Raw genomic sequence first — 13,748 nt, 5'->3', positions numbered from 1 at the left:
GAAGCAGCTCCTCGATGATGCTTTCAGGAAAATGCATGCACTTTTATAATTCAACCGATGTCAACAAGTCCCAAAAGCCTATAATTTGCTCTACACCATAACTTATTAAAGCTCCAGTTTCGAGCAGCGGCGATTCAAAACACAAACCATGAAAACGCAGATCCAGATCAAGTTTATGTAGAGAGAAACGGCAAAACCACAAAGCAAAAACGGAAGCCTATGGTGTTATTAAAGGGCCCATATTACGCGACTTTCTGATCTATGTTATAATGTTGTTTTCTCATCACAAACAGATGTGGAGTTGTGTTTTTGTTTCGTTCTTGCATGTTTAACACACAATTTCTGCATACATATTCAAGCTGGGCTCTTCTCTCAAACTGAAAATGTGCCGTTCCACTTTGTGATGTCATGCTGTAATACAGGAAGTGCTCCACTGTGTTTTAAAACTCCATACACCTTCACTAGAATCATATGGATAATTTCAGATGAATTGGAATAGGAATTGCATGTTTTAAAAGGTTAAAAAAAAAAGGTAGCTGTTAACTTGAAAACTACCACTAAATGACATCACAAGGTGGAACAGAGCATTTTGAGCTTTGCAGATGCACAGACCAATAATAAAACCTCACTCAAACATGTGTGAATGAAACAAAACGCAACTCCAGGTATGTTTTTGAGGAGGCACCGGCGTGATAAGATGACTTAAAGCGCGCAATAATCCATTTTAGCGTAATCTAGGTCCTTTAAATCACCCATAAACTGCTACTTTCCAGCGCAGTGAGTTTGCAGCAGCCTAGATTCAAAGCATTTCCCTCGTGTCACCTTGAGATCGGGGTGAACCGTCTCAATCAAACCCACCTTCATGATGCCGCAGGGTACGTTCCCAGCAGCCGCGGCGGAGGTGCCTCTCTCGGCGGAGCTCTCTCGGCTGCCCCCCTCCCGGTAGCGGCCGTTGGTGAACACTCCTTGCCCGGTTCCGTAGCCTTGCGCAGCGGATGAAGCGTCCAGATAAACCCGGGCTCCGGTGAGAGGGACCGGGGCCGTCTCCGCAGCTGCCATCGCCGCCGTGGCAGTCCCTGCACCCGTCGCACCCTGAGCAAAAGGATCTGAAACGTGCCCCGTTGGCGATAAGGCGTCCGAAGCGTGTACCCCTGCCATGCTATGCCCGTTACAACACAGGGAAACAAAACGAGCCGCGCATTTCTGTCAAAGCCGAAGCGTGGTGGTGGTGGAGAAGTAGGAGTCTGCAACGCTCAAGCACCCAATGCCCATCTCAAAACGAACCACGTATCGTCCCAAAACACTTCTCCGGGGCGTGGAACTCAAAACGAGAGAAACGCGTCTTCTTGCTTCGTGATTTCGCGTGTTGGAGTGTCGCTTTTTTCGTTTTCAGCCGCGCGCAGTGGAGATCCGGAGAGAGTCGCTTTGTCTGGACACTTTTGGCACGGTTCGCCTGCGTGTGGTTCCCCTCTCGCTCTGCAAACGAAGAGGAGGCATCCGCGGGACAAATTCAAGACTGAGGCGAGCGCGCGGTCACGTTGAGGCATACGCACGCACACACACGAGCACGCACGCCTAATTAAAGCAATAGGACGAGACGCACGCGCGATCCCGGTTCGACTCTTCGTGTGTGGGCGAACGAGCCGCACTTTGAAATCTTATTCGCGCTACAGAAACACCATTTGCATGTGCGATTTTGTTTTATTGACAGGGTTTCACAGTAGTCCAATTGCACTGGAATTAGTGTATTTTTAAAGAAATAAATGCCCAAAATGCACGTTAATAATGCTGATTTGTGTCTGGTGCACTGTGCATTTTTGTGGTGGGGGAATGTCTCACAATATGGCATTAAACTGATCGTTTTTTTACATTTATTTAGTGTTTTTTTTTACTGCAAAATATCTTAAAAACATGCATTCTTGCTGTGATCAGGGCAGCCACTCCACAGATCTGACCTGTAACATGGCCTCGTGGAGTCACCTGCTTGTATCATGGATAGAGATGAGTTTAATGACATACTGCGGGACATTCTAACCAAAGCAAAAACATCTCTGTGGAGACAAACCCTCCACAACAAAAGTTAAACAGTGCATCTTTTAAAAACCTATTATGACAGGATATGGGTTTTTTCACGATTCAGATATTCAGTCCAGAACCATGAGCCTCTTAAACTTCACTGATCGGTCAAAGCTCTTACATAATCGCAGACCAAAACATTTTTTAAAAATGCAATTTAAAAAATACAAAAAAACACTTGAGTTATTTATGTGCCTCCTTGCAGGTCAACTCGACCTGCTGTGTTCCCACATTATCACTAACAAAATATGGAAAATAGATGTCAACAAACATCTACAGTCTGGTTATTTTCAAATTGTTGGAAGAAAAAGCCACCTAGAGGCCAGAGAGTGAACTGCACATTGTTCTTGGTGCACTCTGGTCAAAACTGCAGTCTTTTTCAAGCTCTAAATAAAACTACAATTAGTGAACGTGTGAGAGTAAACAGGTATAATGTTGATGTATAATATAATTTGTCTCATATGCTCGAACGAAAATATTCTTTGATTCATTTAACCTAATCTGACATTAACTGGAACACACTTCCTTTCACACTCACGTCACAAATCTGATCATTATCTCAATTCTGGTCTTATCTGATCACTGAAATGTCATAGTTATATCTGCACGTAATCTGATATCTTTCTGATTTTTCACACCCGAGAAGGTTTTGACAAGGAAAATTATGCTATAAAGGGCAAACTAAGACAAAAATGAAAAAGAAAATGTTAAATTGTTCATGTTACATTGTTTTCTGATCTATGTTTTATAATCTTGTTTCCTCATCATAAACAGACCCAGAGTTGTGTTTTGTTTCATTTGCACACAAATCCTGCATGTTTAGGTTGAGTTCTCTCAAATGGAAAGCATTGTGTTCCACCTTGTGATGTCATGAGGTAATACAGGAATTGCGCCACTGTGTTTTTAAACTCCACACACCTTCATTAGAGATATTTGGATTATTTCAAACTAGCCAGGCTGGTGCCACCTAGTGCCTCCTTTCAATTTCATTTCTCTCCAGTGAGGGTTGCTAGGTCAGGACTCAGAATGCACTGGACGATTTGGAAGAACTCTGGAAGTTGTAAACCGCGCACCAGCCAATCAGCAAAGAGCTGTGAAGCCATGACTGGGTCCTTTTTTCCAACAGTAAACAAATCGGTTGAGATGGATGTAGATGAAGCTATACATTCTGTGTTGGCAGTGATTCCCAAGATTGAGGATTTAAAGCCAGAACAAAAAGAATGTTTGGTGAATTTTATCAAGGGGAAAGACGTTATTGCCCTTCTTCCTACAGGATTTGGTAAAAGTTTAATATAGCAGTTAGCCCCATGACACGTTACATATGTCATGACCAAATAGCAGTGACTGGTTAAATAAATAAAAGTACCCACCTACTGTTGAGCAAACGAATCCAAATGCTCAGACGGTTTCCAAGAAGTGAAACCGGCTGATGAATCAGGTTAATTTCAGACTACTAAAGGTAATAAACTGAAGGTAAAAGGAACTGTTAACTTGAAAAATACCACTTCATGACATCACAAGGTGGAACAGAGCATTTTGAGCTTTGGAGATGTAGACAGACTCATAATAAAGGATTACTCAAACGTGTGAATGAAACAAAGCTCCAGGTATCAAAATTAGGGTGTGTCAAATTTGAAATGGAAATTTTTATTTCAAAATATCAATTTGGCTGCATTGCATTTGGTTCCAATTAACATGAGCAATTCCATTGAGATTTAGGGCTGCCACATAACACATGAACCTCTGTGAAACTGTAAAATTGTGCAATTTTAGTCTAATTGCCAAAAGGCTGGCCTGGAAATGTTGAGTACAGAAATGCACAAATTGACTAAAAACAGAAAGATCACCTCAGTTTACTTGAGCTGCTTTCTTGATTCCTGTTTACCTCAGATCTCCATGGCAACCATTGAGCACTGTTTACTACTTTATCCAACAAAAACAGATGTGCGGTGCCACCACTAAATCTTCATGTATTGGAAAAATATGTTGTTTCTTCATAGACTGGAACACTTTTAGCACCCAGCCATATCAGAATTCAAGAACTGTGTTTTTTGATGCACCCTAATCAACATTATAAGACTGATTAATGAGTTAATAAGAGTTAATTTTGTGTGATATAGGACATTTAACTATTATTATTATTATATTTTAAGCTTCAGTGTACTTTGTCTTTAAAATACAACAGCTCCTTTAAAAATGTACTGACTAACTTGATGTTTTTCATGATCACATTTCTCAAAACACACAAAAAATCTAATCTAATTCTTGGGTTTTCTGATCCCTCCAGTTATCAGATCGACACTGCTCTATGTAAATGTACCAGTGAATGTTATTGTGTTCCATTAGCGAACCCGGGACCACATATCGAGAACCTCCGCTGTAAGAACTTTAAGTGCCTCTAGGTGCCATAGAAATGCATTAAACACATTAAGCTCGCCATCTCTCCTCCATCTCTCTTCCGTCTCTGCTCCAAGTCATCAGAAGTCCATCTCGTTAAACAGCCTCTTTATAACAGCGTGTCGAAAAAGTTCACTATGGGTCAAATGCAGATAGATTGATGTGGGTTAAAGGTCTTATATTACGCAAAATGGACTCTTGTGAGATTTAAACCATGTTATAATGTCGTTACCTCCTCAAAAACAGACCTGGAGTTGCGTTTTATTTCATTCACACATTTAAGTAACCCTTTATTATGAGTCTGTCTACATTTCCAAAGCTCAAAATGCTCTATTTTTGATTTAACAGCCACATTTTACCTTTTGTTCAGTTGAGATTGGAAATTCCACGACTAAAATTATCCAATCCAGTTCACTTTATTTCTATAGCACATTTCACAAACCGTTTCCAAAGTGCTGCACAAACACATATTAATAACAACACTAATAAAATAAATGCTCAGATTTAATCATACTAGTCTGAAATTAATAACCAGTAAAATAAAATAAAAGAAATAACAGACACAGAAGACTACACAATTCACTTGGTGTTAAAAGTCAGAGAGTAAAAGTGGGTTTTAAAGGGATAGTTCAGGTTTTTTGACATCAATCTGTGTGGTATCCCCGTCAGCAGTGTCGTGCATCAACAATGACTTTACCTCCGAAAGCGTCCGGTGGGCCTTGATCCTGGCCGGTTTTGGTGCTGCGGAAAGTAGTTCGACAAGTTGGCTGGGGACAGTCTAATAAAGCGTTTTTCTTCTCAAAACAATATGTGTTAAAAAGAGTGATACATTTGCACCACAAAACCTCTGTCCTCTAAAAAGTCAGACCTCATAATCGCTTGGCGCTATTTTCTCTCCGTACGTATCACTGCACCGCTTGTTTCACTTTGTTAACTGCTCGGAATATTCTCCTCTTCTCTCTCTCTGCCTAATTTCGTCTAACTCTCTCTGGTGAATTTTGGCATTGGTATATTCGGGTTCAAAAAGATCTCCCACTGGCTCTGTGCTAAAATCAGTTTCTTCATCATCGGTGTTGTAGTCAGGCATGTTGTCGCTGACATTCCGAGCAGTTAACAAAGTGAAACAAGTGCGGCTGTCACCTGGCAGCTGTGCGCAGTGATACGTACGGAGAGAAAATTGCGCCAAGCGATAATGAGGTCTGACTTTTTAGAGGATGGAGGTTTTGTGGTGCAAATGTATCACTCTTTTGAACACATATTGTTTTGAGAAGAAAAATTCTTTATTAGACAGTCCCCAGCCAACTTGCCGAACTACTTTCCTCAGCACCAAAACCGGCCAGGATCTAGGCCCACCGGACGCTTTGGGAAGTAAAGTCAGTGTGGATGCACCACACTGATGACGGGGATGACATACAGATTGATGTCAAAAAACCTGAACTATCCCTTTAAGACGAGATTTAAAATAATTTACTGTGGGGCTGTTGGGACGTGGAGGAGCAGAGCGTTCCAGAGTTTGGGGCCGACCACAGAGAAGGACCTGTCCCCCCTGGTTTTAAAGGGACAGTTTGGGTTTTTTGACATGAATCTGTATGGCATCCCCATGAGCAGTGTCGTGCATCCACACTGACTTACCCCCGAAAGCGTCCGGTGAGCCGAGATTGGACTGACCGTTTTTGGGGCTGACGAAAGTAGTCCGGCAAGTTGGCTGGGGACATTAAAATAACGGGTTTTTCTTCTCAAAACAGTATGTGTTCAAAAGAGTGGTACATTTGCAAAACAAAACCTTCGTCCTCAAAAAAGTCAGACCTCATAATCGCTTGGCACTATTTTCTCTCCGTTCGCATCACTGCGCGTTTAGGCACCAAGAGCTGGAGCTGGACCTCGGACTTCAGAGGGGATGCAGGGATGTAAATTTGGAGGAGGTCTGAGATGTAATGTGGGGCCAATCTATTCAAAGCTTTAAAAACAAACAATAAAATATTAATAATAAATAATAATAATGATACATCAGACTTATATAACGCTTTTTGGACAGTCAAAGACACTTTACAAACAAATAAAAAGTAACAATCAAGGGGGATTGCCAGTTTGAACAGGTGAGTTTTTAGATGTGATCTGAAGTGCTGCAGTGAGTCCGAGTTCCTGATGGATTGTGGGAGTGAGTTCCAGAGGGAGGGGGCGGCGGCGGTGAAGGCTCGGTCCCGCAAGGTCCGGTGCTTTGTCCTGATGAGGGGAGTGAGGAGGTTGGTGTGGGCTGATCTGAGGCGGGGGGTGGGACAGTGCAGATGGAGGAGGTCAGTGGGATAAAATTAATTCTGAAATTCACAGGAAGTCAGTGCAAAGACGCAAGGATTGAGGTTATGTGCTCTCTTCGTTTGGTTCCTGTTAAAAGTCGCGCTGCAACGTTTTGGACTAACTGTAATCGGTAAAATGCGTTTTGTGAGATGCTGGAATAAAGTGTGTTACAGTCGTCCGGTCGTGATGAAATAAAAGTGTGCATGACTTGTTCAAAAAGTTTAAAAGATAAAAAAGGTTTCGACTTGGATAAATGCCGCAAATGATTAAAAACTTGATTTTAAAATGCCATTAATCTCTCTAAGGTTGGTGACTGTGGGGCGAACATAACCTTTGAGGTGTCCCACATCAATGAGGGTACTGCAGGATCCGAACAGTATCACCTCAGTCTTTGCTTCGTTCAGTTATTAAAAGTTTTAGGCCAAGTGATGCTAGTGAAGGTACATCACAAGGTGGAAAAGAGTGTTTTCAGTTTGAGAGAAGAACTTCGCCTAAATATGCAGGATTTGTGTGTTATGAAGGGTTTCCGTGTTTTGAACGAAACAAAACACAAATCCGGGTCTGTGAGATTATAATGTAGATCAGAAAATAATGTAATATGGGTCCTTTAAAAGCGCTCTACATGATTTTTACACTCTTAAAAACATGAAAAACAGAACTAGTCCGTTTGAAAAAGTTTGCAGTGGTCCAAAATTACTCCTCACTTTCCTTATGCATTCAGAGCATCCTTATTATTCACCGTGATGAGTTTATAAAAGCTTTTCACAACTTTCAGAAACCAGTGTGGCGTTTTGCAAAGTAAGGCTAACCACAACTAGCATGTAAACACACACTTCCTGATTACCGGACAATAAAACGCTTTCTAATTAGACACAGTGGACTTTCTCACCTCAAGAGCTGCTTACACAACATACCTGTACTGGGGCGAGGTACATTTTGCTCAAATACATGCGTAAAAATGGGGCACAGGGCCTTTAACACTGACATACTGTTGGTGCTCAGGGCTTGCCCGGTGAAACAGGGAGAGCGCGTCCTTGTTTTGTCAAGGTGATTTGTTGCCGTGGCGAAAAAGTGCAGAGAAAGGAGTTAACTTTACACAGTCTTTTTGGATTTGCACAACTTAATATGAATGAGGAGGCACAGGGACACAGGCGGCTGCATAGATCAACTTTAAAGGGCCCATATTAGTCTGTTTTCTAATGTTGTTTCCTCGTCACAAACAGACCTGGAGTTGGTGTTTTGTTTCATTCACACACGTTTGAGTAATCCTTTATTATTAGTCTGTCTACATGTCCAAATCTCTAAATGCTCTGTTTATGGCAAAACCTCCTTGTCAAGGCCTGATCTCATCAGATTTCAGAAGCTCAGCAGGGTTGGGCTAGTCGGGCTGGCGCCACCTAGTGCCTCCGCTCAATTTCATTTCTCTGCAGCAGCGAGGTGAGGAATCAGAATACACTAGAGCAGGGGTGTCAAACTCATTTTCACCAAGGGCCACATTTGGATCATGTTTGTCGTCAAAGGGCCAGTTGTAAAGTTAAGACTGTAACTGTAACTGTAATATCAGTATTCATATTTATTTATTTTGTTTATTTTTATGTTTTTTAATTATTTACTGGTATTCTTGCTCTTATTTGATTTGACTAGTTTTATTGTCTTAATGAGGACTAGTAGAGTTAAGTAGAGCTTTATATTTCTTTTGGATATGTTTTATCTGTATTGTGCAGCACTTGGGAAACTGTTTTGTTTATAAAATGTGCTGTAGAAATAAAGATTGGATTTGTCCAATGAGATTCATTTGGTCTTCCGATATTCTATTCCGATGCAGTCACTTCAGGGGAAACAACTGCAGTGCATTGTGGGAGATGTAGTAGAAGCACAGAGTCACAACATAATCATAAATTATACCTTTTAAACCCTTGTGGGCCACATAAAATGGCCTTGCCCTTGCCCTAGTGCACTAGACAGATTTCAAGAGCCCCAAATGTGTGAGTTCGGGCACCAGCCAATACTATACATTCTGTGATGGTAAAGATTCCCGAGATGGAGGATTTAAAGCTGGAACAAAGAGAATGTTTGTTGAATTTTATCAAGGGGAGAGACGTTACTGCCTTTCTTCATACAGGATTTGGTAAAAGCTTAATATACCAGTTAGTCCCGTTAGTGGTGCATTACATACGTCACGACCAAATAGCAGTGATTGATTAAATAAAAACCGTTGAGTGAACAAATTCTAACACTGTGAGGTAGGGCTGGGCGATATGGATCAAAAAATATATAATATATCTCGATATATTTTGCTATATCTCGATATACGATATATATCTCGATATATGTTCAAGAAAAAATAACCCCCTAAAACTGAAAACTGCAAAAACAAATCTGCCAAATTCCACAAGGTCCTTTTTTTTTATTTTTTATTAAAGTGTAAGAGGTCGACAGTTCATATAGGAACATTTAAGATTACAAAAAACCCTAATTACATAAATAATAATTTAACTATAAGATAAAAGAAATAATACATTTAATTAAAATAAATAAATAATACAATTCCCTTCTTTTCATTCATAAATAAAACAACTCAACTCAAGCTAATTTTTGCATTAACTCTGTTATCCAGACCATAATCATAACCATGAGCTCATTTAGCAGAAAGAAGCTCAGGATGTTCCTTATTTCAATAGATCCATGTTATTATCCAGCAGTAAGGAGCTCTGAGGTTTAATCCCACAATCCACTGCAGATCAAACCAAACGTTTCCAAACACTATTGTACAAGTGACACTGCAGCAGATTATTCATTAAAATATTCTGCATAAATAAACTTTACATTGCTAAACTTTACAATATATAAAGTATAACGACTCTAGAGCCACATCAGCCTGTTAGCGATAATAATGTGTTTAATGCAGTTTTGCGCACGTGTGTTTACATTTTACAGAAACTAATCTTAAGCGCATGGCTCATTTGCATAAACAGCACTTCTCATGCAGCTCAGCTCGTTTAGCTTCTTTCGGGCTAAAGGACGCGACTCGGTGGAATATGAGGATGTGCTGCTGATGTTCTTGTCTGTAAATGGTGGAAAAGGTTCGTGGTGCTTGAAGTTTTTCACTGGCACCAACTTTCGGCGTTCAGGGCGACAGTGACGAGTGAAGGAGACACGAGCGAACAAAATCAGGGAGGCGGAGGCGACGAGAGAGAAGGTAAACAAGCGAAGCGGCGAAATCAGAATTGAATATAAACATTATATCGATATATACGATATGTCAGAATTCATATCGAGTTTAAAAACTATCTCGATATATTTAAAATATATCCCCCACCCCTACTGTGAGGTCAGACGGTTTGTACGAAGTGAAACTGTCTGATGAATCAGGCTAGAGTTGGGCCTGGTTAGGACTTGGATGGAAGACCACTGGGAAAATCAGGTGCCACAGTGGGGCGCCAGTGGGTGTCCTTAGGCAAAACACCCACATTGCCTAGTAGTATGAAAGTGGAGTGTTGGTGGAATGGAAATAATAAACTGTAAGGCGACTTTGAGTGTCTGAAAAAGCACTATACAAGACTAATGCTTTATTATTATATTACATCTCCAAAGCTCAAAATGCTCTGTTCCACCTTGTGATGTCATGAAGTGGTAGTTTACAAGTTAACAGCTCCTTTTTACCTACTTTTTACTTTTTCCAGGACTGAAATCATCCATTCTCAACCACTGATTCTAGTGAAGGTGTATTGAGTTTGAGCACTTCCTGTATCACCACATGACATCACAAGGTGGAACAGAGCCTAAATGTGCAGGATTTCCGTGTTAGACGTGTGAATGAAACAAAACACAACTCCAGGTCTGTTTGTGATGAGGAAACATTATAACACAGATCAGAAAAAAGGGTCTAGTCCCTAAAAGAAATGATCAGATTCAACATTTGTGAAGTTACCGTTTGGATATTTCGTGGCAAAGTACAAAGTTGTGAGTATTTCCCCTCCTCTCAGAGTATTACATCATCACTCGGTAGATTCTGAAAACCACCAGCAGAGCAGTTCCAGATGTAACGCAGAGTTTTAGGGACTGGCCCAAAGAGAACTCTGACTTATGAAATATTGTGGTAGGACTGACGTGTTTATAAACTGTAACGTAAAAAAGACTGAGAGATAAGACGCTAACTAAGATTTCACTATTTTGTCGAAGTAAGACCCATATTTCTTTATTTTCTGATGTGTTCTAATGTTATTTCCTCATCACAAACAGACCTGGAGTTGTGTTTTGTTTCATTCACACATGTTTAACTCACAAATCCTGCGTATTTAGGCTGAGTTCAACATTTCAACATGAGTCAATTTTGCGTAATATTGGACCTTTAAATATTGCCTTTCTTTCTCTCCATCTCTCATCTCTCTCTCTATTTCTGCTCTTTTCTCCCTCCTTCTATCTCTCTCTCCCTCTCTCCACCTTAAATCAGTCTCTTTGCATCTCTCTTTCTCTTCGTTCTCTCTCTTTTTTATCAGTATATTTACGTAGATGGGAGCACGCTCTCTTTATTCTTTTTGTGTTCTCTCTCTCTTTCTATCTCTTTCTTTCGTTCGCTTCTCCCTTCCTCCATCTCTCATCTCTCTTTCTCACTATTTCTGCGCTTTTTCTCCCTCAGTCTTTCTCTCTCCTCCTTCTTCTTCTCTATTCTATATCTCTCATCTCTCTCTCCTCATCTCTCTCTCTCTATTTTTATTCTTTCTATCTCTTGCTTTCTTTCTCTCCTCTCTTACTCCATCTCTCGTCTCTCTCCTCGTCTCTTTCTCGCTGTTTTTCCTCTTTTTCTCACTCACTCCATCTCTCCTCCCCTTTTCTCCTTCTTCTATCAGTCACTCTCTCCTGTATCTTTCTTTTTCTTTATTCTCTCTCTTTTTTTTCGTTCTCTCATCCTTTGCTCCATCTCTCATCTCTCTTTCTCGCTCTATTTTTGGCTCCTTTTCTCTTTCCCTCTATCTCTCCTCTCTTCCTGTATCTCTCATCTCTCTCTCTCTCTATTTCTGTTCTTCCCTCCCTCCTTCTGTCTCTCTCCCTCTCTCCATCTTGCATCAGTCTCTCCGTCCTGCATCTCTCTTTTTCTTCATTCTCTCTCTTTTTTTTATCAGTGTTTATGCAGAAGTCACTGCCTCTGTCGCTTTTTTTTGTTCTATCTCTCTTTCTTTCTCTCATCCTTTGCTCCATCTCCCATCTCTCTCTCTCTTTCTTGCTCTATTTTTCTGTTCTTTCCCTCTTTCCCTCTGTCTCTCTTTCTCCCCTCTCTTCCTATATCTCTCCTCTCTCTCTCTCTCTCTATTTCTGTTCTTTTCTCCTTCTGTTTGTCCTCTTTTTTATCAGTATATGTATGCAGAAGGGCGCATGCTCTCTCTCTTCTTTTTGTCGTTTCTCTCTCTCTCTCTCTCTTTCTATCTCTCGCTCTATCCTCCCTTCCTCCATCTCTCATCTCTCTCCTCGTCTCTTTCTCTTTATTTCTGCTCTTTTTCTCCCTCATTCTGTTTCTCTCCTCCCCTTTTCTCCTTCTTCTATCAGTCTCTCTCTCCTGTATCTCTCTTTTTCTTTATTCTCTCTCTTTTTTGTTCTCTCATCCTTTACTCCATCTCTCATCTCTCTCTCACTCTCACTCACTCTATTTTTCTGCTCTTTTTCTCCTGCCCTCTGTCTCTCTTTCTCTCCTCTCTTTCTATCTCTCCCTCTCTCTCCACCATGCATCAGTCTCTCTGTCCTGTATCTCTCTTTCTCTTCGTTCTCTCTCTTTTTTATCAGTATATTTATGTAGATGGGAGCACGCTCTCTTTATTCTTTTTGTGTTCTCTCTCTCTTTCTATCTCTTGCTTCCTTTCTCTCCTCCTTTACTCCATCTCTCTCCATCTCTTTCTTTCTGTTTCTGCCCTTTTCTCTCTCCTCCCCTTTTCTCTTTCTTCTGTCAGTCACTCTCTCCTGTATCTCTCTTTTTTGTTATTCTCTCTCTTTTTTATCCATCCACTTATGTCTCTCTCTCTCTCTTCTTTTTGTGTTTTCTCTCTTTCTTTCTCTCCTCCCTTCCTCCATCTCTCTCCTCGTCTCTCTCTTTATTTCTGCTCTTTTTCTCACTCCCTCCATCTCTTTCCTCCCCTTTTCTCTTCTTTCTATCAGTCTTTCTCTCCTGTATCTCTCTTTCTCTTCGTTCTGTCTCTTTTAATCAGTGTATACAGATGTCACTGCCTCTTTCTTTTCTTTTTGTTCTGTCTCTCTTTTCTCCTCTCTTCCTATATCTCTCCTCTCTCTCTCTATTTCTGCTCTTTTCGCTCTCCTTTTACCTCTCTCTGTCTCTCTGTCCTGTATCTCTCTTTCTCTTTGTTCTATCTCTTTTTTTTATATCAACATATGTATGCACACTTATGTCACTCTCTCTTCTTTTTGTGTTCTTTCTCTCTCTTTCTTTCTCTCCTTCCTTACTCCATCCCTCATCTCTCTCCTCCCCTTTTCTCTTCTTTCTGTCAGTCTCTCTGTCCTGTATCTCTCTTTCTCTTTATTCTCTCTCTCTTTTATCCATGTATATGCAGAAGAGAGCACGCTTATGTCACTGCCTTTCTCTTCTTTTTGTTCTCTCTTTCGTTCTCTCATTCTTCATCTCTTATCTCTCTCTTTCTCTCCTCTCTTCTTCCACCTCTCTCCTTGTCTCTTCTCTCTATTCCTGTTCTTTTCTCCCTCCTTTTATCTCTCTCCCCCTCCGTATCTCCCTTTCTTTTCGTTCTCTCTCTCTTTTTTAATCAACATATGTATGCACGCTTATGTCACTCTCTCTCTCTTCTTTTTGTGTTCTCTCTGTCTCTTTCTGTCTCTCGCTTTCTTTCTCTCCTCCCTTCCTCCATCTCTCATCCTCTCCTCGTCTCTTTCCCTCTATTTCTGCTCTTTTTCTCCCTTCTCTCTTCGTTCTCTCTCTTGTTTATGAATGGACACTATGTACGCATGTCTTTTTCTCTTCT

The 13,748-nt window shown here is 40.8% G+C and overlaps 1 protein-coding gene across 2 annotated transcripts in view; it reads right to left on the bottom strand.

Moving 5' to 3' along the window:
• Window positions 1-1,465, bottom strand: part of plcl5 (phospholipase C like 5) — a 273,874-nt gene extending 272,409 nt beyond the window's left edge. For both annotated transcript variants that reach the window (XR_008632080.1, XM_055152945.1), the window contains exon 1: window positions 859-1,465. Coding sequence is in view for 1 of the 2 variants with exons in the window: in XM_055152945.1 (XP_055008920.1) it covers window positions 859-1,158 (300 nt within the window). In the remaining variant the exon portion in view is untranslated. The remainder of the gene's footprint in view (window positions 1-858) is intronic.
• Window positions 1,466-13,748: the final 12,283 nt, after the last annotated feature.

This window comes from Boleophthalmus pectinirostris, unplaced genomic scaffold (genome assembly GCF_026225935.1).
Source record: "Boleophthalmus pectinirostris isolate CB_2022bp ecotype Guang Dong unplaced genomic scaffold, ASM2622593v1 HiC_scaffold_17, whole genome shotgun sequence".
NCBI lineage: Eukaryota > Metazoa > Chordata > Actinopteri > Gobiiformes > Gobiidae > Boleophthalmus > Boleophthalmus pectinirostris.
The sequence above is the reverse complement of the archived record's forward strand: the minus strand, read 5'-3'. Positions and strand labels throughout refer to the sequence as shown.